Raw genomic sequence first — 26613 nt, forward strand, 5'->3', positions numbered from 1 at the left:
TTCTGCTCCCACATCTCCCCTTGGCTGGCACCAGGTGGGAGTGAGATATGCAAATTAGCTCCTGTGTAATGGAGGCCTGTCCCTCCTCTCTCCTCTGGTCCCCTAGGGACTAGTGCCTTTTACATACACCCTGACTCCCTCATCTCTCTCCCGGGAACACCTGCGGCTCAATCTTTCTAAAAAAGAAATCTCCTGTGCCCTCCTTGCCCTAGGCTGGTTCCAGAGGGTCCCTGTGGCACTCCCTCCCTCATCCCACTGGCCCAGCAGGTCCCCACGGGGCTCCACCCACTGCCTACCTTACCTGACAGGTGTAGTTCCCTCCCAACTTGGGCCTCTAGACACTTCCCTCTCTGATCTATTATGGATGAAGAAAGGGGCCATGGGGGGGACTGGGAGCCTGGTGAAGAGTGCGCACCAGCCCCCACCCCCGTGTGCGCTCCCAGGGCTCCCGCTCCACGCTCTGCCCAGCCTCCCTCAGGCACACCTGCAGCCTCCCCTCTGCCCACTCCCATAGACTCGGGGCTCCTCCCTGCCCTCAGCCTCCATCCTCTGGTCATCCTGAAATCCCTCTGTCCCTCAGACTGCCTGTCCCCAGCCCAGGCAGGGCCTCAGCAGGCCTGCAGGGGTCAGCGTTGCAGTGGGCAGGCAGGACAGCAGCGGGGAGGGAGGGAAGGAGGGAGAGGTGACCTTGCGGTGAGCTAGTGAGCAAGGCCACAGAGGGAACCGCTGGGAGAGAGGTCAGGTCCTGAGGACTGCCTCCCCCGTCTCCCAGCCTTCAGGGAGCTTGTCCCAGGGGTAACAGCCTCCGTTTCTCCCACCTGTTAGTGGGCTCTGTCCCCTACGACACTCTGCCAGGCAGGTCATTCCTTGAGGGTGTAAGGGACAGACTCATGCATACTGCATGGGGCAGGAGACCTTGGCACTGTGGGTCTCCTCTTTCAAGGCAGAAGGATCCATGAGATTGTCCAGGCCAACCCTCAAATCACTGGGTACAAGTTAGGGGCAGAGGCTTCGTGGGGACAGGAGTCAGGGCTCTGGCTGAAAGGGCAGATCAAGGGTACCTGTGAGGACCACCAAGATTAGGACCTGGCTGGCTTGTGGGAAGGTCCAAGGAGGCCTAACTGTCCGAGCATTTCCCCGACAGCCTGTCTCCCTACCTCCCTCCCCGGCCTGCATCCTGGGCTTGGGTCAGAGTCTGGGACTGCAGATCAAACGATGTCCCCACAGGCCAGGCATGGTAGGGGACCTGAGACTGGGCAGGCCTGAACACCAGGGCTGGGTGGCTTCTGTGGGGCATGGGCCAGAATGGCTGGCACCCCCAAGCTATAGTGTTACCGTGGAGACAGGCCTGTCTTTGGCCCTGGTTTGTGCTGCTCTGTGGCCTTGGGGCGACAGCTTGGCCAGCAGGCTGGGTGCTCAAGGACTGGGGAGTGGTGGGAGGGAGATAGCCCAAAAGCCCCTCCTCTATGGGGGAGGGGCTAGAGCAGGCTGGCTTGGCGTGAGAACACATAGGCCAGCAGGTGACAGGTGAGGGGACAGCTGGAAGGTGGGGGAACAGGTGTGTGTCAGGTGAGCTGGGTCCTGCCCCTGGTTGACCCCAGGTTTGGGCCTAAGGGGCACTGAGGGCAAAGTAGCCCCGTGGCCCTGCGGTTGCAGGAAGCTGGGGGGAACACAGAGGAGTACAAGGCTCCCCTCCTCTCCCACCGCTCCTGAGTCTCCTCCCCGCCCACCCCCATTCTCTGGGGACTGTGAATCCTTATTGAATCTGATGGACCATTTTCAATAACCGCTTCCCCCAGGGGAGCCAGGCTGAGAACGGCAGGGAGAGGCTGGTGAGGGGCTACTCGGGGCAGGAGGCCCAGTCCTGAGCAAAGGACTCTCGACTGGAGAAGGAGTTGGCTCGCTGGCCGCAGAGGCACTGAAGCACCCCAGGTGGGCACCAGCAGCCCTGCGTGGAGCCGGCACCCTGCCCCGTAAAGAGTGCCCGGCAGGTGGCACATGTGGCGGGTGAGGTCAGCCTGCTCTGTCGGGGCAGTCACTGGTCTGGCCAGGTGCCGGAGCCAGCCTGTGCCAGGCCCAGCCCAGGTGCCCGCCTGCCTTGCCAGGGAACCCCAGCCAGTGGTGCCAGGCAAATTGTGCCAGTACTATGGACATGGAGGTCCCTGACCTTCCAGGCAGCAGAGCAGACCTGCTGGGCCCTGTCCAACTTGTGTCTGGAGGACAGGGCTTTGGTCTCACCCAGCAGAATTCCCCAAGGGTTGAAACAGAGTTGGCAGACAACATGGGACCTGTGGAAGGGGCTGGACGGGGCCCAGGGCCTGTGCCTGGAATTCCAGACCCAGTGGTTGGAAGGTGGGCTGGCACACCGGGCCTGCCCTGGGGGGCTCTGCAGCTTCCACCTGGAAGAGCCCCTTGGGAGAGGTGTGTCGCCTGTGGAGCTGGCTGGGAGCTGACTTGCACCGTGAGCTGGACCCCCGCAAATCAGGACGTTCGGGAAATCGATATATTCACGTGATTGAGCGTTCGGGGCTGCGGCGCGGGTGGAAGGGAGGGCGGGGTGTGTGTACCTACGTGCCTGCGCGGGCGGCAGCTGGACGGCCGTAATAGCTGTGCTCATCCGAGTGCCGTGCCCGCTGTAAACAGCAGCTAATGAGTGTATTTGTAGCGAGGTGCGTCGAGGTGCGTGGGGAGCCGTGACGGAAAGCTTTGGGGGAGGGCCCCTCCCCGGGCCTTGTACCCAGCCAGGCAGGGCCTGTGCCCTCTGGGGACCCTGCCTGCCCCCTGCCACACCCTCCCACCTGCCAGGTTGGCCACAGAGGCCTCGGTCTGCTGGGAGCGGGGCCTCACCTGGCTGTATGGTGTGCATGGGTGTGGACGTGGGGTGTTTGTGGAAGCTTTCGTGTGCAGATTCCAGCATTTCCATGGCTGTGTGGGTCTGTTCGTGCAAGTGTGTGTGTGTGTGTGTGGGTCTGTGTGTTTGTGAGTCTGTCTGGTTCTGCGCGTGTGTGTATGCATCCCTCCCCAGACCCTAAGAGGAGGACTGCACCCATCTTGGCAGTGACCCTGATGGTGGCAGAGCCAAAGGTTCTGTAGGGTGGTCACGTGCTGCCGGTCCTGCTCCTTCAATGTCCTTCCCGGAGCGCAGGAGGCTAGGGGCTCCTGGGACCTCCCAAGGGAGAAAAGGAGGTGACCGTCCTGCTCTCTAGGGGCGACAGGAGGAGAGCTCTAGCCCCAGTGGGCTCCCATGGTTGCTGCTTGCATCAGACACTGGGGAGAACTCGGGGCCTAGAGAGCCTTCTGGTTCTAGAGCCCTAGGAATGACTGGTCGGTGCTAGCCGGTCGGTGGAGTGTGCGCCCTGCCCCCAGCCAGGGCAGGATGGTGGAGGGGTGGGAGGCTGAAGGGGCGCCGGCGTGAGGCTCTGCACGAGGGGAGCGAGGAGAGAACGTGTGGCTAATGTGTCCAATTAAATTATTTCAAACCCTGCCGCGGCAGCTGCTCCCGGTGGGGCTCTGGGTACAAATTGGATCCGTCTCATTACCACGGGTGGTGTCAGCAGGGCCAGAGAGTGGCGGCCAGTGCGGCCAGCACATTGCAGGCTCTCTCCTGCTCTGCCCGGCCTGGGCGCGGTGCGGCTCCCTTGAACCTCTGCTCACCCCAGCGCCCCTCAGCTTCCCCACGTCTAGCGGATCCAGATACTGGGGCTCCCTGCGCACCTCTATGCCACCCCTGATCCTGGCTCTGGCAGGCCAAGGGCCCCTCGGAGACCTCACTTTCTTTCTCCGGGAATGGGGTTTTGTGCTTTGCAGGGATCCAGCTTAAGGAATCAGGTCACCCAACATACCCTGTCCCCTCCCCTGATAATAACCATAGCACAATAATAGCACACTCTTACTTGTGGAGCGCTCAGCATGTGCTAAGCACTTTACAAATGTGCAGCCAGGGATGGCTCGCTTAAGCTAGGCCGCTCGGGTCAAACAGCTGTCCGCTTGAGTCCCGGCAGAGACACCAGCTGCTGTGTCCCTGGCGCAGGTTACTCCACCACGCTGGCCTTGGTTTCCTCTTCTGTTAAGTGCATATGATGATGGTTCTTACCTCCCGGGTGGTTGGAGGATGAGGTAAGATAAGGCAGGAGAAGTATTTAGCAGAGAGCCTGGCCCGTAGTAAACACTCAGCCAGCGGCAGCTGTTCACAGCATTATTCGGTACTAAGTGGTTGATGTGTGGGACGAGAGTTCCGGAAGCTCTGAGGAGGACGTGCCTGCTACTTCCTTGGTGGAGGAGTTGGGGAGGGCTTCATGGAGGCAGTGTCAGTTGGTTACCACCAGAACAGCGAAGACATGTTGCAGGCTCGCTGTGTGCCAGGCGCTGTTCTAAGCTCCTCCATCCCCAGCACCATCCTGGGAAGTGGGAATTGGCAGTTAGAAGTCGGTCTGGGATTCCAGACATGATGCCGGACCTAAGAGCATGAGCGTCGGGCACGGGGCGTTGGGTCTTGAAGGAAGAATAAAAGCTTGCCATGGGAGCGGCAGAGGTGAGGGGGACAGCACGTGCAATGGCCTGGAAATTTAAGGGGTCTTGGCCAGTTGAGGCAGCAGTGAGTGCTTGAGTGTGGCTGGAAGGGAGACCTTTGGGGCACTGTAGCGGCGAGGCTTGGGAAGGGAGCTTGGGCCAGATGATGAAGGCCTTGGCATTCTGAAATAAGAAAACTGGATTTTTTTAAATTAAGGCAGTGGAGGGCCTTGGATAGCTTTTGAGCGGGTCTCTATAAAGAAATGCAACGACATGGTGGTGTGGAAGGTGGGAAGCCTGGAGGCAGGCAGGTAGATGGAGCTGGAGTCTCAGACGTCAGCTCACCTGTCCCTGCCTCTGCTCAGCCCCCTCTCGGTCTCCCAGCCGCACAAGGCCGAGTCCAAAGCACCTGCACCAGTAGATCTGCAGTGTCCAGCTGGCCTGGGGCCCTGCCCTTGGAAAGCTCGGGGCAGGTCATGGGCAGTCGAGGGGGTAGTCTGGAGTGGATAGGCGTGAATGAGCACCCTCGGGGGGCTGACCCAGGTGCCTGGGTGTCAGAGGGAGCCTCCTGCGGAGGGTTATAGGGCCAGGGTGGGCAGGCCAGGGCCTGGCGGACACAGCTAATCCTCCGGAGGATTGGCCCTACACCCACCCCCAGCAGGCGTCAGGGCCAGGCCCTGGGGTCGGGGGACACAGCTCACACTCCAGCTGCCCCACCAGGGCCCAATCTGTCTCCACGGCGACTAGGCGGGCCGCCCCCCTCTCTGTGCCCACAACCCCTGGCACAGGGGCCCATTCACAGCAGGGCCGGGCTGCGTCTTCCCACTTCCCTCGGGGGTCGTCCCAGGGCAGACGCCCTCACACTGAGGCGCTGGCAGCACACACGCGTGTTGGCATTTGGGTGTGTGCACACATGATGTGTGTGTGTGCCCTGCGGCAGGAAGCAGAGAGTGGGGATGGTGTGAATTGCCCACCCATCTTAGCTGGGGACTTTTTCCCCTTTAGTGGGGGGCAGTCAGGTGGCCACCAGAGAGCATGATGCCATGATGAACTGTGGGGTCCTGACCCCGCGACTCACGGCAGGAAAGCCAGCCCAGAGAACGGGTGGTCCGGAGGAATCGAAGGTCAGAGGAAGCATCGAGGGAGAGGCTCCTAGCATGCCTTGGGGCACCTGTTCTTTACCTACATCATTTCATCTAGTCTTCACAGCAGAGTCCTGCAAGGGAGATGGCATTATCACTGTGTGCAGATGAGGAAACTGAGACCCAGAGAGGTGGAGTGTCTTGCCCGGGTCACTCAGCAGAGCAGGGATAACATTTCAAGGCAGCCTCACTCCAAATGCTTGGTCTCCAGCACTGGGCTGCACTGCCCGCTGCCTCCCGTATCCTAGTAGGATCCCAGCCAGCCTGTCTCTCGGCCTGTCTCTCGGAAGGGAGCACTAGGAGTGGGTATTGGCTGCAGAGCTGGACTCAAAGGGTGTCCCCAGAGCCTCTTTTAGTGCTTGGGGTGTCCCATAAAGCCTTTGTTCTCAGGTCCCTGGAGAAACAGGGAGTCTCCCTGCCACCCTGCCTCACTTCTCTCTCTACTGGCAAGGTGGAAGGATCCTCTCACTTAAGGGGAGGCTCTGAGAAGGGGAGGAACCCCTCGCTCCCTGCTTGGCACCTGCCAGCCCTGGAGGAGCCTGATGAATCGTCTGCGTGCCCCCCCCAACCTCATTCCTCCCTCTCCAGCCCCCGCCTGGTTGGGGAGGTGCGAAGGGAGCGATTTCACAGCCTGTCAGCTGAGGCCTAAAAATACCCAGGACTCTGAGATGCTTGGGCAGGGGGAGGAGAGAGCAGGGACCAGGGGATAGGTTGTTGGGGGGTGCAATGGCATCTTGGCCGGTGGAGCCCTGGTGGCACCACAGTCCTGCTCAGGAGTGATGGGCCGACCCTCTGTCCCTAGGGTCCCCATCTGTCCTCATATCTGGCAATGACAAAGAGGGGCTGGCGTCTCGAGGGTCTTGAGAGCTCAGCTCTGGCACTGAGACCCAAGGGAGGGCTTGGTCCCGGATAGGAACCAGGACCCCAGGCCCCCCCAGAGCCTTTAGCCGATGCCTCTGTCTCCCTCTCCACCCCCAGCTGGCTGGCGTCTCTGGGCCGTGGGAGCCAGGCTGTGCCTGAGCCTGCTTCCTTCCTGGGGAAGGTGCCTGCTTCTGTTGGGGAGAGGCGTGAGGAAGGCAGTGTGGATGGGGTGCCGGCAGGTGCGGGATGTGACGTGCCAGCCACCCAGGCGCTAGAGGGGAGCAGAGGAAGAAGGGGTGTGGCGGCCCACGTCACTGCCACATGGCTGTGCTCTGTGGCACACAGCCCCCACGAGTCAACCGGTGCCCAGAGAGCGGGACACGTGTGTATGTGTGTGCACGGACCCGCTGAGTTGGCTTATTCTTGGTGCTGGAATGCTTGTGGACATGTGTGACCCACTCTGGCTATTCCAGGTGGAAACTGGGTGAGAGCACAGGAGTGGGTGCGGGCACATGAGCAAACACACGTCACTTCGTACAGATGCGTGACCAGGTGTGCTTCCCATGTGGAAACATGAGGGCATGTGTGTCTGTGTAGAGGAGATGGGCGCACTTCCCTGGGGCACCAGCCAGGGGCCGAGAGGGTCCTTAGGGAAGCAGTGCAGAGTGGCAGCCAGAGCACGGGGGCTCTGGATCAGAAGGGAAAGGGCTCAAATCCCAGACCCGCCATGTGCTGATTTGCTTTGTGACCTTGGGCAACTGACTTAACCTTTCAGTGCGTCATTTCCCATCTGTAAAATGGGGATAATAATAGCGCTTGTGTGGAGCTGCTGGGAGAATTCGATGAGTTAATATCTGTGAATTGCCTAGAACTGTGCCTGTCACAGAGTTAGCACGATGCACGTAGTAGCTCTTATTTCATCTGGTCCTACCCTTTGATAGTACAAGTGGGAGCACCAAAAAAGCCCAGAGAGGGCAAATGACCTGCCCAAAGTCACACAGTAAGTTAGTGGCAGAGCCAAGACTGGAACCTAGACTCTAGCACCTTAAGACAGGGCTTCTTCAAGTCCAGGACCTCATGGTGCTAACCCTGCTTTGGGCCACAAGAAGCCTCCACAGTAGAGGACTGTAGTCCCTGATTCTACCAGGGCCAGGCTGGGATCTTGGGGACTCCTCAGATATGCCATGTCAGAGGGGTTCTCAGGGCAGTGGCCTCAAAGTGGCCTGAGTTACAACTGTGCCACTGGCCTGCTCTGTGGACTTGGCCAAGTCACTCAACCCCCCTGAGTCTCAGTGTCTTCTCTGTAATGGAATAACAGTGACACATACTTTATGGGGTGGTCGTGCGGATCAAATGGGATCCTGCGGGTAATGTCTTAAGTGGCTGGCGTGCTGTGCCTGGTAAGTGCTCAGTCATGTTAGCTGCAATTATAACCCCTGCGGAACCCGCCCACCCAGTGCTCCATAAATGGTGACTTCCTTTGCTTCCCGTCTAGCCTCGTCCACCCTTGCTCCCCTGCACTTGCCACCCCACGCTCCATTGGCCTTTGATCACGGATTGCCTTGCTGGCAGCCAAGACCTGTCTTTGTCTCCTGTCGTTGCCCTTTGCCTAGGAGGGAACAGGACCCCACCGTCCCCCGGGAGCCCTCTGAGCCCTCTGCATCTGGCCTCATCACTCACTTGCTGTGTGACCTTGGACAAGCACTGTTTCCTCTCTGGCCTTGGTCCTTCCTCTGAAAAGTGGAGAGGCTGGACCACACAGCCCCAGAAGCTCCTGGTCATGTTGCTGTGTGACCTAGGAGGGCCCCTGGCTCAGCCCAACGGAGAGGGTGGCAGGTTGGCAGGGAGCGAGATGGGCTGGCTGCCTCGGGTGAGTGGAGCATCTGGGGCCTGAGCCCGCTGGTGGCCTGACATCTTGCCTGCCCGCACCTGTGGCTGCGTAGGAGGGTGTGCAGGCCCGGCTGGCTGGGCACTGACATTGGGGGAGGCTCAAGGACAATGACGTAGAGAGAGCCCTTCTTGGGGCCCTGGGAGCTGCCACTCCAAGCCGTCCTCTCCCTTCTCCCCAGGGTTTTCCTTCAGCAATTCCTCTTTTCTCCCTGTCCTTCCTCTCTCCTTCCTCTTCCTGGAGCCTCCCAGTATCCCTCTCTGCCTCTTCCCCTTCTGTAATCTTGACCGTTTGCTGGGATACCTTCTCCCTCCCTCTCCCGCTGCAGAGGGGAGATCCCTACCCCCTCCTCTGCCTTTCTGGTTCCTGAGATTTCTCTTTTCTTCCTCTGATGTGTCCCTATTTTCCCAGATCTTCCTGGCTCCCTCTGCTGCTCCGGAGCCGAGGTCTCTCTCTCTGACTCTGCATGGACGTGTCTAGGCTCCTTCCAGCTTCTTGTCCCCCAGCTACCTCCCCTGTCAGAGTCCCTCCCTCCCCAGCGTCCCTGCCTCCCTTCTTCCAGTTCCTGGGAGCTCTTCGCTCCTCCACCAGCCCCCGCTGCCCTGATGGGACCCTGACCCGGGCAGTTTCTGTGGCCGGTGCTGCTACTCAGTACCTCCACAAACCCCCACCTCTGCTAGTTGAGAAAGGGGTCAGCCCAGGGCCCAGGGACTGGCAGCCTTGCCTCCTAATTAGCAGGAGGTAATTGCCTGGAAAAAAAATTTTCATTTAGAATGAGGCTCCGAGACTCCAAGTTAAAGCTGAGCCAGCTGATGGCCCCTGAGGACCAGGGTTGGGGGGTGGGAAGCAGCCCAGGTCAGGGCCTCAGGAAACCCCTCAGGAGATGAAAGCCCCTAGGACTCCCTGCCTGGCTTACACCCACGACCTCAACCTTGGATAATTGGGAAGTGAGCACTGGACTGGGAGTCCCACCTTCTTCACCTGAGTCCTGGCTCCCCTGCTCACTCTGTGACTTGGGGTGAGCCACTTAGTCCATTGAGCCTTAGTTTTCTCTGCTGTAAAATCAGAACAGGGCCTCCCTGCCCATCTCACCCCTCAGCATCATGAGGGTCAGTTTGGACAGTGCCTATGAAAGCACTTAGCAGGCTCGCAAGTGCTGCAGAGCGTGAGGTGTTGCTCTCTTCCTCCATACAGCTTTCACCTGAGAGGTGAGAATGGTGGAGGGGTGGGGTGGTCTTGGAGATACCTGAAGCCTGGTGAGGACCCCAGAACATGGAACGATGGTGAGGTGGATTCAGCTGAGCAGCAAGATTAAGGGCAGACAGACGCTATTTCCCTGCCAGTCTCCACACTTGCCAGCTGCGCCACTCTGAGTGGTCACGTCACCTCTCTGAACCCTACGTTCCTCATCTGTAGGATGCTGAGCACGACGCTGCCTCCTCCCAGGGGGCTTGTGAGGCTAAGTGAGATCGTGTTTGCAGGGCTCTTAGCACAGTGCTTGGCTTATAGTAAGTGCTCAATAAATGATACTAGCTGTATCTATTGTAATTAAAGGCTATTACCATGACTCCCTGCCTGGATCCAGAGAAGCTGTGATTTGGGGTGTTGTCTTCAGGTGGTCTTATTTGTTTCTGGAAGGAGGGGAATCTCTACACCCAGTGAGGCTAATATCAAGCAGTTCCTAGAAACACCAAGCAGATATGCTTTTCAAAGAGCTATGGGGTGGAGAACAGGAGTGGGCTGCAGTTGTAGCTTCTCCCCTAACCCCTCACTTTTTCCCAGGGAGGCTGTGGACAAAGTTCTTGTTTGGGTGGGTGTGAGGTACAGGGCCTTTGCCCTGGGGGAGGCGTGTTACAGGCCTTTGCATCTGTCTTGGTGGGATTGGCCCTGGGGGAGGAAAGATTGGTATTTGTTTAAACAAGTCTACCCCACCCACCTTGGAAAAGGGAGTAGGAAGTTTTGCCTGCCCAGGTCCGGCCAGCTGGGTTGAGCCTGTGCTGTGACCCGGGCAGCAAGGCGCCCCAAGTAGCCAGGACACAGTTGGACAGGCTGGAGCGAGCGGGTGTTGGGCAATGCTGCAGGCTCAGAGCACCTGATTGCCCCGGAGTGGTGAGTGGGTAGCAGGGGCCAGACCTTCTGCCGTTTGTTCCCGCTGGCCCAGCGGCTCCGCTGGGGACCTTCTGTGCACCTGTTCTGTGCACCGTGTCCGGACCAGCCACCAGGAGGCAGTGCAGCGGGCTCCCCTTGAGGGAATGGGGTGTGGTATTAGTGGGGAGGCTCTTTTTGTCCCAAGTCGGGCTGCTGACTGGGTCCTCAGCACCTGAGGACCCAGGGAAAGGGGGCTCTTGAGGTCGGCTGGTTGCTTCCATGGCTTCAGCTGGAGGTTGATCTGGGAGGAATTGGCAGAGGAAGATGGGGTCACTGCCATCTACCGTGGAAAGGTTCCAGTCTCTCAGGACTTGCTCGCCAGGAGCGATGCAAAGGGCAGCCTGGAGGAGGCTCAGCCCCAGGACTGAGTTCTTTTTCAGCACCAAGGACAGGGGCGGTGTGGCTGAGGGCGGCTTCAGCACAGCAGTCAGCACTGGGAGCTGGGCGTTCATCGTCCATTCTACTATCTGTGGTGTAAATGACACCCGGAAATATGATAGCACAGCACCTCCGAGAGGGAAACTCAGACCCTGTATTCCAACAAGGTGGCTTAGGACCAGAGAGTTTAGTGAGTAACCTAAGGTCACACAGCTGGTGAGTGACAAAACTGGATTCATTTTTTTTTTTTGAGACAGAGTCTCACTCTGTTGCCCCAGCTAGAGTGCCGTGGCATCAGCCTAGCTCACAGCAACCTCATACTCCTGGGCTCAAGCAATCCTTCTGCCTCAGCCTCCCGAGTAGCTGGGACTACAGACATGCGCCACCATACCCGGCTAATTTTTTTTCTATATGTTTTTAGTTGGCCAATTAATTTCTTTCTATTTTTAGTAGAGACGGGGTCTCGCTCTTGCTCAGGCTGGTTTCGAACTCCTGACCTTGAGCGATCCTCCTGCCTCGGCCTCCCAGAGAGCTAGGATTACAGGTGTGAGCCACCACGCCCGGCCCTGAATTCATTTTTTAAATTTTTTTTTAAATTCTTTTTTTTTTTTTTTTTTTTGCAGGGGCCATGCTAATCATCTCTGTATCATTCCAATTTTTAGTATATGTGCTGCTTAAGTGAGCACCCAAACTGGATTCAAATCCACAGTGGTCTCTCTCCATCCATCTCCCCCACATCTGGATTCCCACTGGTTATCCTTGTTCTTCTTAAACATCTCTGGGAGCTGCTTCACATTATGTTGCATCCCCGAGAGCCACTGAGCTGGCGTAGATTAAGTGCACTCTCCTCCCCTCCCCCACCAAACACCCTGGCCAAGGATTCGAATCCCAGGATGGAAGTAGTGAAGCCCCTGTGGCCTTCGTGACTCTAAGGCGGGTGTCGGTCCAGCACAGGTGCTGGGCCTGTAAGGAAGCCTGTCACTAGGGAAGGTAGAGTTGAGTCATCATCAAGAGGAACTCTTAAGTGCTCTAAGATCCTCCAATGAAATACAGCACACAGTTCCAACCCCAGCTTCTTTGCACCCGTGTATTATTAATAACAATAAGATGCTGATTTAGACCAAGGCACAACAATGCATTATTCATAGGAGTAACTAGTGGTCAAGGCCTGCACTTAATCATCACACGTCCCTGATCCTGCCTCTGCCCCCACTCCTGGTGGAGAGGCCCTTCATCCGAGCTCCTCCTCCTTGCTTGGGCTTCTGCTGCTCTGATGGATGTGATAGTTTCATGGCTGCTTGGGTGGCTCATCAACTTTGGGATCAAGATGGGGCAGGAAGGTGGCAGGTTCCGGGCTAACTCCTGGCTAGACACACTTCAGCCTGGGCTCCCTGCTCAGAGCCGACGCCTGGCGCTGTCCATCCCGAATGCCTTTGACCCTGATGACTTCTGGGCTCAGCAGCTCCCTGGGCTGTACAGATGGCCTGTCTCCCCCTACCCACCTTTTGAGGCTGAAGGCCAAAGCCAGAGGCACCAAGCCTCCTAAGCCAGGCATCGTGGGAGGAGGGGGTGGCCGCGGTGGTGGAGAATCACGGGGCAGAAGATACCATCACTTCCATTAAATTCGACAGTGGATGTGAAACCCTCAGTAAACTGTGGAGCACTTTGTGAACTGTCCCGCCCTGTACAAATGTGAGCCATTATTACCAAGGCCACGCTCTCTGCGCAGAGAGAGCAGAGGTAGGGAAGGCATGGAAGAGGCACTTTCAGCTCGCCAGGCCTTGCTCCCTGATGACGAGTCGGCGTGCTTGTGGATCCTGACATGTCCCCGTCCAATTTCTCGCTGGAACGGCTCCTGGCCCGTCCGGATAATCCTTCATTCGCTGTTTACTCACTTGGCATCTCCTCTGAATTCTAAACCGTCTGCATCCCGCCGGCCTCTGCGGCCCCTGCCAGCATGCTCTCCCTAGCTCACTCGCGCATTATCTGTTTTTATTACAGTCAAGGTTGAGGAAGCTTGCTCGTGCTAAGCCCCTATTTTCAGCTACTTGTAACTTTCCAAAACAATTCCCCTTGGGCTTCCTCTTTTGCCAGCCTGGTTCCCGCCCAGGGTGAGGCCTGAGGGGTTGTGGACGCCTCCACTGCTTTCTGAAGGACACTCAGAGAGAATGCCCAGAGGGCACGGGGTGGAGGGGCAAGGCCAAGGCCCAGCTTTCCCTGGGAGTGAGTGCCAGGCTGTCTCCCCTCCTTTTTCTTTTTTCCTTCTTCCCGTCTTTCTCATTTTCTTTTTCCTCTTGCGAGGGAAGAGCTGGCCCTGTTCCCAACCAAGGTGGGTGGCCTGGAAGCGGGAGCTTTGGAGTGGAAAGAGGGCAGAAAATTCTGCACGAAGGCCAGACTTAGAGCTCTGCCCGGCTGTCTGGGGTCAGGGTCTAGCTCATTGGTTTTCTGTTCTGTTCTCCCCAAACCTGCCTCTTTCTGGCTTTCTTGTGTGAGTTGTTGCGGGGAGGAAGGGAAGCAGGGTATGCTCCCCAAATGTCTCCCACATCGCCCTGGGGCTGGTAAACGTTACACACTTGCGAAGGCCCTCCAGTCTTCCCCCATTTCCACCTGCTCAGCGTGCAAGTGGAGGGTGCTTCCTATGGAGACCTATGACTCCAGCTTTTACTGTTTTCCACCTTGAACTTCATCCTGAAGCCCCCAAAGGATAGCAGTGGGGGAGGTGCTGGGTCTTGACCCATAATACAGCACCAGGTGGGAGGAGGCGGGCTCAGGCTGGGAACATGCTGGCAGATGAGGCCCCAGCCACCCCCAACAGCACTCTGCTTTGTCTCCAGAGGAGTGGCTGCACCCTAATCTGTACCAGAGACAGGGCCCTGGGCAAGTCCTCGGGCCACCCCATCCTCCTCTTCTTCGCACTCCCAGCCTGTCCATCCCCAGGTGCCCAACCCCCAGCCCTTTCTGGGGCCCTTGGGTGTGCTGGGCCTCTGTCTACTGAGGGTGCTTTACTGAGGCCAATGTCTGGGCCAGTGGAGGGTAGGAGCCCCAGGAAGGGGCACCTGTGTCCCAGGGTCTCCAAAGTGCTTGGGGTAACTTGGGCTTGGCTCTACTGGGTAAAATTCTTGGGAAAGCGGGAGCCCTTTCCCCCTGGCTGCTCTTCATTTTGTTTCACTCAGTTTCTGTCTTCTCTTCCCTCTATTCTTGCAGTGACTTATTTGTTTCAAGGCATAGCTTCCCTAGGGTGGAACAAGAGTGAGAGCCACAGGGTTGTCCTGGCTCTACCTCTCTTCTTCTGTGTGTTCTTGGGCAAATATTTAGCCCTTCTGAGCCTCAGTTTCCCTCTTTGTAAAATTCGGTAAGAGTATTTACCTTCAGAGGGTGGTGAATGTGGACATGAGTCAGTGCCGAGCATGTGTTAGTTACAATGACTAAGGCACTTGGTGAGGACAGCAAAGGTCTGGGATCTGGGGTTGCCTGAAAAGCTGCTGGCGGGGGAGCCGTCTCGGTCAGGAGGGCTTGGGCGTGACGGGATAACTCTGGAAGGGCTAGGTTTGTCGCCATCAGGGAGTGTAAGAGCAGTGAACTCTCGGGGGAAGAGCCTGTGTGCTCTTTAGATTTCCAGTGGCTTCTCTGATCTGTGACCTGCCTGGGCTGCAGGCTGTGGGACACCCTGAGCAATGGGGAGACAGGATATCACCTCATTGGCCCTACTTGGGGGACAGGTGTACCCCCCTAAGTAAAGGGGACTGGAGGGATGGTCAAGTTTGGAGAAGGAAGAAACTGTGGTGAGTGCCTGTCATTGGGGAGGGCTTCTTGGAGGAGGTGGGCTTACCTGGAGCCTTGAGTAGTTTCATGAATTTGTTTAACAGCTACTTATCTGGCCTCTCCTGTGTACCAGAGCTTGGGCTTCAGAGATGAGTCTCAGTCCCCCAGATGCTCCCAGTGGGGATAAGGCATAGGAAGAGCTAATTATTAACCCAAAATGGTGAATTGTCATAGTTACCAAAGAGGCAGAAAGGATTGTGGGAGCGAATGAAGACCATCTTTGTCAGGACACCTTGAAGACAGAGAAGGAAAGGTGTTTCAGGCAGAGGGAACAGCTTATGCAAAGCCTCGTGAGTGTGGAGGGGTCGACCTGCTTGTGGGGAGGAGGACAGCTGGGTGTGGCTAGGTTGTGCAGCGTCACACGTTACAGAACATTGTCACCAAGGCCAAGGCCCAGCTTTCCTGGGAAATGAGTGCTAACTAACATGGTGGGAAAGGACAAACTCAAGTGCCTTTCCTTCTCCATGCCTCAGTTTCTTCTCCTGTGAAATGGGGACGGCACCCCAGCAGAGGAGGTCGGGGGCATTGTCATCGCTTCCAGATAAAGCACCTGTCCCTTGCCCTGAGTCACGTGACCGAGCAGGCAGGACTGGGACGTGAACCCAGGTCATCTGCCTTCAAGTCTGCTGCACGTCCCACTGTTCTGCCTCAGAAGTACAGACAGAATTTGAGCAGACAAATGATGGCAAATTCATGAGGAAAGAAATCCAGAGTGGGCTAGGCATCTGCTCGTGGCCATGGCCGTGGTTGTGTGTGCGTGTATGTGTGTGTATATATACATGACCATGGGTGTCCGTGCAGGGGTGAGTGTCCGTGGCTCCTGTATGTGCATGTGCGTGTGAGCCATGGGTGTCCGTGTCTGTGGCCTGTGTGCATGGCTCCGCTCCTGTCCCCTGGCCCCGGGCAGCTGGTGAGCCTACCCTCAGAACTCCATTCTCTCTCCGCAGCTCCCCGGGGCATCCGAGCAGCCAGCGGCCCTGTTTGATTCTGCTCATCCATAAATCATGGCTTGCTGAGGAGATGAGAAGGAGTTGGGAGTGGGGCAGAGCCCTGGCGAGGGACTGAGTGGGGCCTGCAGTTCACACCTGAGGCCCAGCCTGGCTTCCCGCTGTCGCCCCCACCCCACGTCCCCACGCCTCAGCCCCCCTTCGATACCTTAGTGCTCCCCGTGCTCGCTCTGGTCCAGCCCTGGGGCGGGAGGTTGGGGGTGCACAGAGTGAGATGTGACCTCTGACCTCTGCTGTCTTGTGGGGAAAACTAGAGTGTATCCAGTTCAGTATTTCGTTCAACACTCATGGAGTGCCAACTCGGTGTCCCAGATATCTCTAATACAGGGCGCGACATGGCAATGCCGTGATAATAGCGAGCGCTTATTGCCCACTTATTCTGTGTCAGGCACTGTGCTGAGTGCATTATCCACACTAATTCCCTTAAACCTCACAGGAGTCCCATGAGACCTGTGCTATTAATAGCCCCCATTTGCAGATAGGGAAACCAAGGCATGCGGTGATTAGGTCACAGGGCTCGGAAGAAGCAGAGCCAGAATTCGAGCCCAGGCAGTCTGACTCCGGAGAATTAGTTTGGCACTAATCACCGCACTCTAAAAGAAGGATGCGGGCCTGGTGTGATGGGAACTCAGAGGCAGGAGAAATTAATTCCCACGTGGCAGATTAAAGAAGGCTTCGTGGAGGAGGTGTTTTCATCTCGGTCTAGAAAAATCAGGAGTTTGTCAGGCAAAAGTGGGCATGAGGGAAGAAAAGAAGGGGCCTTGCATGTGTGTGTGTGTGTGTGTGTGTGTGCGTGTGTGTGAAACTCATCACTGCAGCCTCTTCCGTCTTTTCTCTTCCATCTCATTTGGGTGACAAATGAGATAGCATATGCAAGCACTGAACATTCAACAAATATTTGCTGAGCAGCTCCTGTGTGTCAGACACTGAGCTTGTCACAGCATAGACTGCAGTGAGCAAGGCAGATATAGCCCCTGTCTTCAGGGACCCTGTAGTGTGGTATACAGTAGGTGTTTAATAAGTGGAAGCCTCTATTATTATCCTTATTGCTAAGGGCCTGTGATTCCTCCTCCTTCATTCTTTGAACAAGCATTTATTGAGCACCTGCTATATACCAGGCTCCATCTTTGATGCTGGGAAAACAGTGGTGAACAGGAAATCAAGCCCTGTCCTCGTGGAGGTGACATGCTCAAGGGGAGGCATGGTCAGGGCCACCGGCTCTACCCACAGGACTCAGCTGGATCCCTAATCCTGAGGTCCAGTCAGCCGGCGTGCCTGGTGCAGGCCTGGGCAGAGGGGCAGCGGCATTCCTGAGCTCACACCTCACTCCCCGGACATGCTGGGATTGGACCCAGGAGGCCCAGCTCTTCCTGGCTCCTGGCTCACCCTACCTCCCAGGTCTCCCGAGGTCATCTGTCTGCCCTTGTCTGTGTCTCGCCCCCTGGGACCCAGGATGTCTCCTCTGCCCAAAGATGGGTTGTGGAACTCAGCCCTGTCAAAAAGCTGACGAGGGCTGCAATATTTTCTTTCCCCAAATGTTAATATGCTGACGATAAGGGGACTTGAAACCATGCATGTCATCTGAGGAAGGGTTAGAAGGGCTGAGGCAACTTTGCCTGGAGAAGACTTGAAGGGGACATGAGAACTGTCGGCAAGGATTTGGAGGCCTGTCATGTGGCAGAGGCAGCCGGCTTGTTCCCGGCAGCTCCGGAGGGCAGGCGCAGGACCACGGGGGAAAGTTCTAGGGAGACAGATTCGGCTGAGTGCCAGGCACGGTGGCCCTCCCTGATGATGCCCGTCACAGAGGGTCTGCCTTCTGCTTCCTGCCCCCTGTCACCAAAAGGGCCACCCAGGGGAAGGTATGCAGCCATGGGCCTGACCGGACTCCGTGACTTTTGAGGTCCCTTCCAGCTGGAGACACGGTGACTCTGTGCACAGGGAACGCAGTTCACTCTGGCTAGCAGGTGAAGACACGCTTGCACCCCTTGATGGCAGCATCACTTGAGGGCATGCTGGCCGAGGACACCATGTCACTTTTACTCACAGCGTCAGTGCAATTTGCAGTGGCAAGCGTTTGTTTCACTCTGCCTTCCAGGGCCGTCCGAGGGATGCAGAGGGGTCTGGGGGGATCTAGCTGCCTGGAAGATGACACCATCCACCCACATTGCAGGGGACCCTAGAGTCACCAATCCAAAGGGGTTTAACTTTCCTTAGCAATATCTCCTTCTTCAAATGGGATTTTCTACAGAAGCTCAGGATGTGAAACAGAGAGAAATGGTGCTGCTCTGGTTGAAGGGGGCTTGAGGGGTCACGGCCTTATCTACTCAGCACCCACCTCCACAGCCCCTGAGAGAGTCCAGGCAGCCCTAGGGGTTCCAAAGAGCACACTTTGAAAACCACCAACCACCCACCTGTGTCGTTGGTGTGATGTCAAGGCAAGGTGTGTGCCCTGTGAGGCAGACTTCCTGGGTTCAAGCCCTGGCTCCCCCACTTACTAGGCGAATGACCTTGGATAATGGTATTTGACTCTTGTGTGTCTCAGTTTTCCCATCTGTAAAATGGGGACAACTCCTGATGCTTATATTGGTTGCTGTTGTGAGGACTAAGTTGTTACTGCATGTGGAGCACCTGGAGCACGTGGCTTATCAGCTAGCAAGGAAGGGTCGGCTCTTCCACAGATGAAGGCACTGATATCTGAGAGCTGAGTGCCTTGCCCTCGGCCACATGGCTGGTTGATGGCTGGAACAGGGCCTCAGCCTAGTTCTCCCAGACTCCAAGCCCCCGGCGCATTCTGCCGTGCCCACAGAATGCCAGTTTCTTAAGATGAGTATTCCCTTGTGTTTCTGGGGACCTTTCAGAGTGTCTCAAACTGGTTTCTGGGATTGACAGGCTTCTGTCCCCAAGGACTCTCTGGCCTACAGCAGGGGTTGAGGATTGCATTTTGAAAAGCATCTTGTTTGACAAAGAGAAGAGGGAGTTCTGTTGGAGTGATCCCTTGGAGAACTGCCCCATGGCCAAGGAGTATGTGGGGGAGGGGGAGTGTGGAGAGGGCACCGGGGCGGAGGAGCCCACTTGGAATATAGCTGTGGCCTCCAACTAACCTCCTTCCATAGCTACTAGATCTTGAGTTTGCCAACACCTGCTGATCTTGCCCCTCTGCTGCTCAACAACCTTCCATGGCTCCCATGGTCTGCAGAACAAAACAAGCCCCTCCGTCTGACAGATACACCCCTTCCCCATCAGGCTCCCTCTCCTCCCCAGCTGGTCTGTACCACTTTGCTCCATTCCCTCTGCCCAGGGTACCCTGTCTTCACCTCACTTCATCCTCAGGCCACACCAAACACCCCCTCTGCAGGGGAGCTTTCCCAGGCAGCTCCCTAGTCCGGCAAGATTGATCGCGTCTTCATTTGTGCTCCCAGAGCCCTTTGTTTATGCCCGAGATAAAACTAACGCCAACACCATAGTAGTTGTACCCATCTATTGAGTGCTAACAACCACCCCATGGGGTGGGTGCCGTTATTATCTTCACTGTATAAAGCAGAAAATGGAGACACGGAGTGGGTAGGACACTTGTCCAAGCTATTGAGAGGCAGAGGCGGTACAATGCACTTGGGTCTTTTCTTGGGTCTTTTGGGGTCTCGAGGCCTGGGCTGGGTGTCCTGCTATTTGCTGGTTCTGGGCACCTGACATGCTAGGAAATAATTAGCTGAATTCTTGCCTGTCTTCCCTGTTTGAATGGTCATCGTGCCTTGTGGGTAGGGCCTGTTCACCTCCCCAACCCCCACAGTAGATTCTTAATATTAATAAATAGTAGTTGATGAAAGCTCAGCATAAGAATGGAATTTACATTATTTAAAAGTGAATTCAGCCGAGCTAGGTGGCTCACGCCTGTAATCTTAGCACCCTGGGAGCCGAGGCAGTTGATCGTTTGAGCTCAGGAGTTCCAGACCAGCCTGAGCAAGAGCGAGAACCTGTCTCTACTTAAAAAAAAAAAAAAAAAAATAGAAAGGAATTAGCTGGACAACTAAAAATATATAGAAAAAATTAGCTGGGCATGGTGGCTGGTGGCGCATGCCTGTAGTCCCAGCTACTCGGGAGGCTGGGGCAGAAGGATTGCTTGAGGCCTGGAGTTTGAGGTTGCTGTGAGCTAGGCTGGGCAACAGAGACGCTGTCTAAAAAAAAAAATTGTGAATTCAACAAAGGAAGGTGTGGGAGGCACCCATAACCCTTCCAATGGGACCACGCAGGTTCCTCCGGGGAAAGCTGGGGAAAGTGCAGGCCCCACGCCCAAAAGGCACATTCACCCATCGCTCTACCATAGGCCTCACTAAGCCTTGGGCCCTGGTGGTGTGCCCCGCCCCCACACTCCCTAGTAGCCTGGAGGTCACAGGCCTGGGCCTCCCATTTAGCCTGGGGACTTTGGCAGCATGGCTGCTCCAGCCTTGCAGAGCTGTGCTCCTTAGGCTGCGGGACGGAGGGGCAGGACCTTGGTGTCTGCAGGTGGTTCAGGTCGGAGCTCAGAGGTGCTGTGGGCCCTGAGGTTGACAGTGAGCTTGGTGCGGGAACTTCTGGGGGCCTGAGGCTCCCGACTTGGTACAGGAGGAGGCTTACTTGGCCTGGCAGGTGGACAGGTCCTCCCCCCCCCCAGAAGCTGGCCTTTCCCCATACTGAGGAGGCCGGGGAAGTTAGGAAGGGAGAGGTGAGGATTCTGGCTGCCCCAGGTGAGGGAGAGAGCCCAGCTGAGAGCTGGGGGTGACCACTGGGCCCTCCTCCATGAGGCCCCAAGGGCCAAGCAAGAGAAACTGGGAAAGGAAGGGAGGCAGAAGCTCAAACCGCAGGAACCAGGACCAAACAGATAGCATCAACTCTTAATTACCATGATCACTGGCACCGAAAGCCCACGCAGGCGCCTCCGTAAATAAACAGCGTCTCCGTGACTTCAGGACGCACCCAGCACGCACGCACGGATATACAGTGTGCATGTGATCCCTGCCAGTCTCCCCCAACTTGCTCCCCTCGCAAGACAATTTTTGGTCAAAGTTCTGCCTTCCTTACCTTTGGTTTGGGCCAATGTTTACAGCCCGGGTGAGGAAGGCCGGGGAGGAGGTCTAACCCGCATGGGCAGAGGAGGGGACTGAGTGCTTCTGCCACTTGTCCACAGCCACACAGCTAGGAAGAGGCAGGGCTTGGACACAAGCCTGGGAGTTTCCTCCCTGGGCAGGTCTCGTTGTTCGTGAGGGTGGCAAGGTTTCCACTCCTGAAATACACGGCCCCTCGGCACTCGGGATGGAAGCCACCAGGTAGAGCCCAGGAGCATGTAGGGCATTACAAACAATGCAGGTAGGCAGGACCCGTGCACGCAGGGGTGAGGGGTGGGGGAGGCAGAGATGTGCAGAGGCTAGTGGGTGGGCTTGCAGCCCAAGGAAAGCTGAGCTAAATGGGGCAACAGCCGGTCAGAGGGTTCCAGAAGTTCCCCTTGACTACACATGTGGCTGTCTGAGTCTTGGCCACCACTTAAGAGGGTCTGTTAGTGCCCATGAGGCAGATGTTCTCCGAGGGACTGTGGGGTCTAATAATAACCCGTGGGGCAAATTTCACTGGAGTTATGGCTCAGATTATGTGGGGCAGGGGCAGGGGCAGGGGCAGGGGATGGAAGAGTGTTGGGCATGAAGGCCATGCGGAAGCAGTGGCCCCTTTAGAGGGATTTGATGGACATGGTAAAGTCTGGCTGAGCTAAGGGACACATTTGGCCTCTCCCTTTGAGTGTGTCATGTTTGGAGGATGGCACAGATCCACTGGGCCCATATAGGGTCCATCCAAGGAGAGACCAGGAGAAAGACACCAACCAGTGCAATTCCCCCCTTTTACAGATGAGAAAACTGAGGCACAGAGAAGGGAAGGGACTCCCCAAGTTCACCTGACAAGGCAGAGCTGAGAGTAGAACCCGGGTCTGCAGCTCCCAGAGTTAGGGCCAGATTGAAGGGTAGGATGGTTGTTCTCCCGGGTGCTGGGCTGAGGGAGGGTGGCTGGCCCTGGCCACTGAGGGTCTGACCTGTGCGTGTCCTCCCCAGGGGCGCCCACCCGCGATGTCCTGCTGGTCTCTGCCATCATCACCGTCAGCCTTAGCGTCACTGTCGTCCTCTGCGGCCTCTGCCACTGGTGTCAGCGCAAACTGGTGAGGCTCTTGAGGGCCCCTGGGGGGCGGGGCCTGGCCCTGCACCCGCCCCCCCATAATTACAGGGTCGTGAATTCTCTCCGTTACACAGGCAGATGATCCACCTGCCCACATAGGCGCACTTCCGGAAAAATTCAGACTGCAGGCTCGCAGACGTTTGCCTGCGTTTGCCTGGGTCCTGGCTGAGCCACTCACCTAGGGGGCAGATTTGGGGATCGTAGGCATTCGCGCACTCGAAACTACACACGCACACACACACACACACACACACTCGAAACTACACACACACACACACCCGCACACACATACACACACACGCCACACATGCACGCACACGCCCCACCTCCAGCGTAAGATCCGCAGGCACAGGGGCGCAGGCGGAGAACCCGCCCCCCCAACCGGCACCGCGCCCCTTCTCCACCGCCCCTGCCCCGATGGGCGTGGCCGGGCCGGGTCTCCTGGCCAATGAGGAGGCACCTCCCGCCCCGCCCCCTGCCGTCCGCACATTCATCGTGCTTCTCTGGGTTTGTACAAGCACAAACGGCTTCTTTTCATTTTTAACGAGGGCTGGGGAATTAACGAGCAGGATTAGACCATCAATAAGTAATGAGACGTCAGGAGGGACATTCATCACTCGAGGGCGCCGGGAGGGGGAGCCGGGCCCGCCGCCCGCTGCCTGCAGCTCCCGGAGGGCCGCCCGCGCTGCGCAAGACCCCCGCCTCCGTCCCCTCATCCAGCGTCCTGCCCCCCAGCCAGAGGCGCGGTGGGACTTTGGGGGATGCAGGGGGCACCCCCGATGATAGTCCTGCAGGTGTTGGGGGTGCGGGGCCTTTTGCTGGGGCCAGGCAAGAAAAGTCACTGGCAGGCATCCTCCCTCCCCGGGTTGAGCCCGCTGGGAGTGGGGACAACGTGCCACATCTGGGGACCCCATTCTCTCCCTGCCCAGCCACATAGCGGCCATAAAAACAAGGGGTGAGGGCCGTGGCCCGGGGTGGGGGGAGGCTTCGTGCTCCACTCCTCTGGAAGAGGAAAAGAACAGACACCCCTAGGAAAGGGTTTTGGGGTCGTGTGAGGGACCTGTGGGAAAGACCCACGATGGCTGTAACCCAGCACGCCTCCTTCAAGGAAGGCAGACTGGGGCCTGCAGCAGCCGGCCCATGGGGGCGCTGAGCTAAAGGCAGCTCGGACCCCTCTAAAGGCAGCCGTAGAGAAGACCAGCCCTACTCCACGTGGGAGCGAGCATGTGTGTGGCCTGGCCCTGGCCGTGCCTGCAGGTGTGTGGGACTAGGCTGGCTCCCCTACATTGTTCCCGGGTAACCCTGTGTCTGCGACTGTCTCAGAATTTCAGGGGAGGTGGTGGAGGGGGCTTGGCCGTGCATGGTGGCGCGTGAGTGTCCTCAGAGGCTGTGGGCGTGGCTGCGTGTACACTGCAGCCCTGTGCGTCTTGTTGCAGGGCCCGTTCGGCTGCCTTGCTGTCTGTGTGTTTGGAGGCAGGGGAAGAAGGTTGTGCGAGCAGGCACTGCTGGCGACCCCGTGAGTGTGTGCGCCTGTGATGTCTTGTGCTGAGTGTGTTGCCTTTGGTGGCACTGGTGCAGTGTGCGTGCGTCTTTTCACCCCTGATCGTCTCATTGGATCCCTGTGTGAGCTGATGCTGAGGTCTGCCCCGCTGTCCTGGCCTCCTCTGCTGCATACGTGCTGCAGTCACCTGTGTGCATCACCCCCTGCGTGTGCGTGTGTGTGTGCGTGGTGAGAGATTCCTTCCAGGACTGGGACCAGGGTACAGCTGGCCCCTACCCCACCTCCACTCCCACTCCCCTCTGATCGGGGGCAGGGCCTGAGGAGAGGAGCTCAAAGATGACAGCTTTTGTAATGGGGCTGTCAGTGCAGGAAGTACCTTGGGAGCTGAGAGATGTAGAACCAGCCTCTTCCCTGGTCCCAGCTCCTACCCCCAGTCCCCAGCCAGGTGCCCCCCCAAGGGTCCAGACCAATCTGCCCCTCTGGACTTGCTCTTGATAGAACGTTTTTTACCCCAGCCACCTAAACCCTGCTACCCCCTCTCCCTGGCCCCATGGGTTCCAGAAGCCAGGAAGCTTTTTGCCCAGGCTGTTTCCTTGCTCCATGGAAGGGACTTTAAAATGCCACACACACACCCACGGTTACTGGGCTCTCCTTGCCTGCCTGTCCCCTCAGCAGCGGTGACGTGATACGCTGACAGTCCAGATCCCATTTCCAAACATTAATAACTTCCTTAATCTCCAGCTGGCTTTTTCCGGATCAGCCTGGCTACCCCCGCTCTGATAAGCAGGCTGGTAGTATCGGGCTCCTCTGGAGCTGCCTAATGTCACCTGGACCCTGCGTGGGTTTCCCGTGTTGTCCCCTGCCCTTGGCATCAAGTCCTGGCCTGGTCCCTGTCCCCATAGTACCCCAGTTCCTGCTGCAGAGTGATAGGCACAGCCAGAGGGGGAGGTTCTCTAAGCTGTGCAAGGAAGGGGGGCAGGCAGAAGCTCCCAGAATGCCCCGGTGAAGCCGGGGAGGCTGACCCACGCCCACGCAGCCTTGGGGAAGGGGCAGCTGGCCAGCCTTAGGAGAGGGTGCTGAACAGAAAGGAGGAGGAGCGGGGAGGCCAGCACTGGGGGTGCCCTCGGCAGGGCCCACCTTGCCCCCACTGCGTGAGTGCTGGAGAATAGTGGGGCCTGGACTCCTGCCTGAGGGTCCTGCCGGAGGGAGCCCTTGGCCACCGTGGAGTGGCGCTGCAGCTCTGCCCCGATCTTCCCAGTCGGAACTGGGCAAATTGTTTGAGATTTGAACTTCTGGGTAGTGACGGGAGGGATCAGAGACAGAGCTGAGAGTGGGCAGCTTTCATGACCCAGAGGGTGCAGCATCTCTGTAGCTTAACATTTAAAGTTCTGGCTGAGAGGCAGCAGCGGGGCCCCAGACCCCAGGGTGAGCCGGGAATAGAGGGGACACTTCCAGTTGACTTTTGAGAACTGTCTGGTACCAGGTTCCATACCATTTCAGAAATGAGGAAGAAGAGGCCAGAGAGGGGAAGGGACTTGGCCAGGGTGACACAGGATGTATGGTATTGCTGAGCCAAGACCCAGGCGCCCCTGAGACGTAGGGGCCGCCACCCGCACCTTCTGGGCGCTCCACTGGCGATCTTCCTAGACAGCTCCCGTGCCGGGACAGGGCTGCAGCTGGCAGGAGCGTCAGGGAACATGGCTGTGGCGGCTCTTATTTTGCTTTAAGGACGATAGAATAATTGACTGTTGTGGCTGTGGTGTTGGTGCACGTGACAGGATGTTGGGGAGGCGTTCAGGAGCGTGTGTGTGCATGTGTGCATGTGTGCGTGTTCCTGCTCGGCTGGGAAGGGGCAGGCCAGGGCCCACTAGGAGAGTGGGCTGGGGGCAGCCTCCGCCCCTGCAGAGCCCCTAGCCCCCTATGGCCTGCATCAGCCCTGGGCCTGGCCCAGGCCGGTGGCCCATGGTGCGCATGAGGACACTTGGTGGCAGCCAGGAATGTTAATGGGGCTGGGCTCCGCAGGAGCTATATTTAGAAACCCAAACTGAGAAGGTGAATGGTGCTCACCTTCCCAGCAGCCGGCCCGGTTGCCGCTGCAGCCACGGCCCTTCCTCCAGTTGGAGGACCGGGAGTGCCACCCCCTGCCCTGCCCCCTGCCCTGCCCCCTCGCCCTCCTCCTGCTGGTGTGAGGGACTCTGGGGGGCTGTCCAGGGACCCACACTGCCCCCCACTTGCCTCAGAGTCCGTGCCGCTCTTCCTAAGACTGCCTTCCCCAAAACGCCCTGCCCCTACCCCTCTGGCACAAGGCACAAGGACCCCCAGGGAGCCCCCAGACGGTGATGGACACAGCCCCAGGCAGGAATGGGCTCGTGGCCTTCTCCCCGCCCCCACCGCTCACATCACTGGCCGCTGCCAACCTTGCCCTGCAGGATGCCACCCCCACCATCTGGGGGTGGTGACGTGGACAGTGTGACGTGGCGAGGCGCCTGAGAGCCGTCTGTCCGTGGCAGAGGGAACTGTGTTTCTGGGAGCCAGGCCAGAGCCCCAGGAGATAGGCAGACAGGAGGGACCTCATCCCTGGAGGTCAGGGACAAGGCGCAGATCGAGGGGCGGGGCAGGTACCAGCACCCTGTGGGGTCCAGGAGCTGCCGACCGGAAACAGGCATCGATGGGCCTTGTTGCCAAGGCTAGACCCCTGTCTACCCCTCTCCCCTGGGGTCCTTGTTCCAGGGCTGGGTGGGGAGGGTGTGGGCATGTCCCCCAGCAGTGACCCTGGTGCTGTTTCCACAGGGCAAACGCTACAAGAATTCCTTGGAGACGGTGGGCACGCCAGACTCGGGGCGTGGGCGCAGTGAGAAGAAGGCCATCAAGTAGGTGCCAGGCTGCCAGTTTGGGGTGGGGACACACAGGCAGCCCAGGTGGGAGGAGCCCCTTCTCCCCCGGCCCCACAGATGTGGCCACACACTCATTTTCCTCCCACACCCTGGTGCCGTGCTCACTGCCCCCACACCCTCCCCACACCCTGCGTTAGCTCCGGGGCCCCCTTTTCTGCCTGTGCCCCAGACCCTCATGGTGTTCCAAAGTCCCTGCCCCTCCTTCTGGATGCTCTCACCCTAGCTCCCTCCAGCCAGCCCTCACCCCGGGGACCCAGGCTCTTCTCTGGCC

The 26613-nt window shown here is 57.9% G+C and overlaps 1 protein-coding gene and 1 non-coding gene across 5 annotated transcripts in view; one reads left to right on the plus strand and one right to left on the minus strand.

The window, feature by feature from the left end:
• SYT7 (synaptotagmin 7) overlaps positions 1 to 26613 on the plus strand; it is a 60674-nt gene that overhangs the window by 2325 nt on the left and 31736 nt on the right. For all 4 annotated transcript variants that reach the window (XM_076001830.1, XM_012778282.2, XM_076001831.1 and 1 more), the window contains exons 2-3: positions 21827 to 21930; positions 26239 to 26318. In XM_076001830.1, the coding sequence (XP_075857945.1) occupies positions 21827 to 21930; positions 26239 to 26318 (184 nt within the window). The remainder of the gene's footprint in view (positions 1 to 21826; positions 21931 to 26238; positions 26319 to 26613) is intronic.
• Positions 11508 to 11612, minus strand: LOC142870768 (U6 spliceosomal RNA). The gene has a single exon (XR_012919109.1). It is a non-coding gene; the product is annotated as a U6 spliceosomal RNA (small nuclear RNA).

The sequence above is a fragment of the Microcebus murinus genome, chromosome 4 (genome assembly GCF_040939455.1).
Source record: "Microcebus murinus isolate Inina chromosome 4, M.murinus_Inina_mat1.0, whole genome shotgun sequence".
Classification (NCBI taxonomy): domain Eukaryota; kingdom Metazoa; phylum Chordata; class Mammalia; order Primates; family Cheirogaleidae; genus Microcebus; species Microcebus murinus.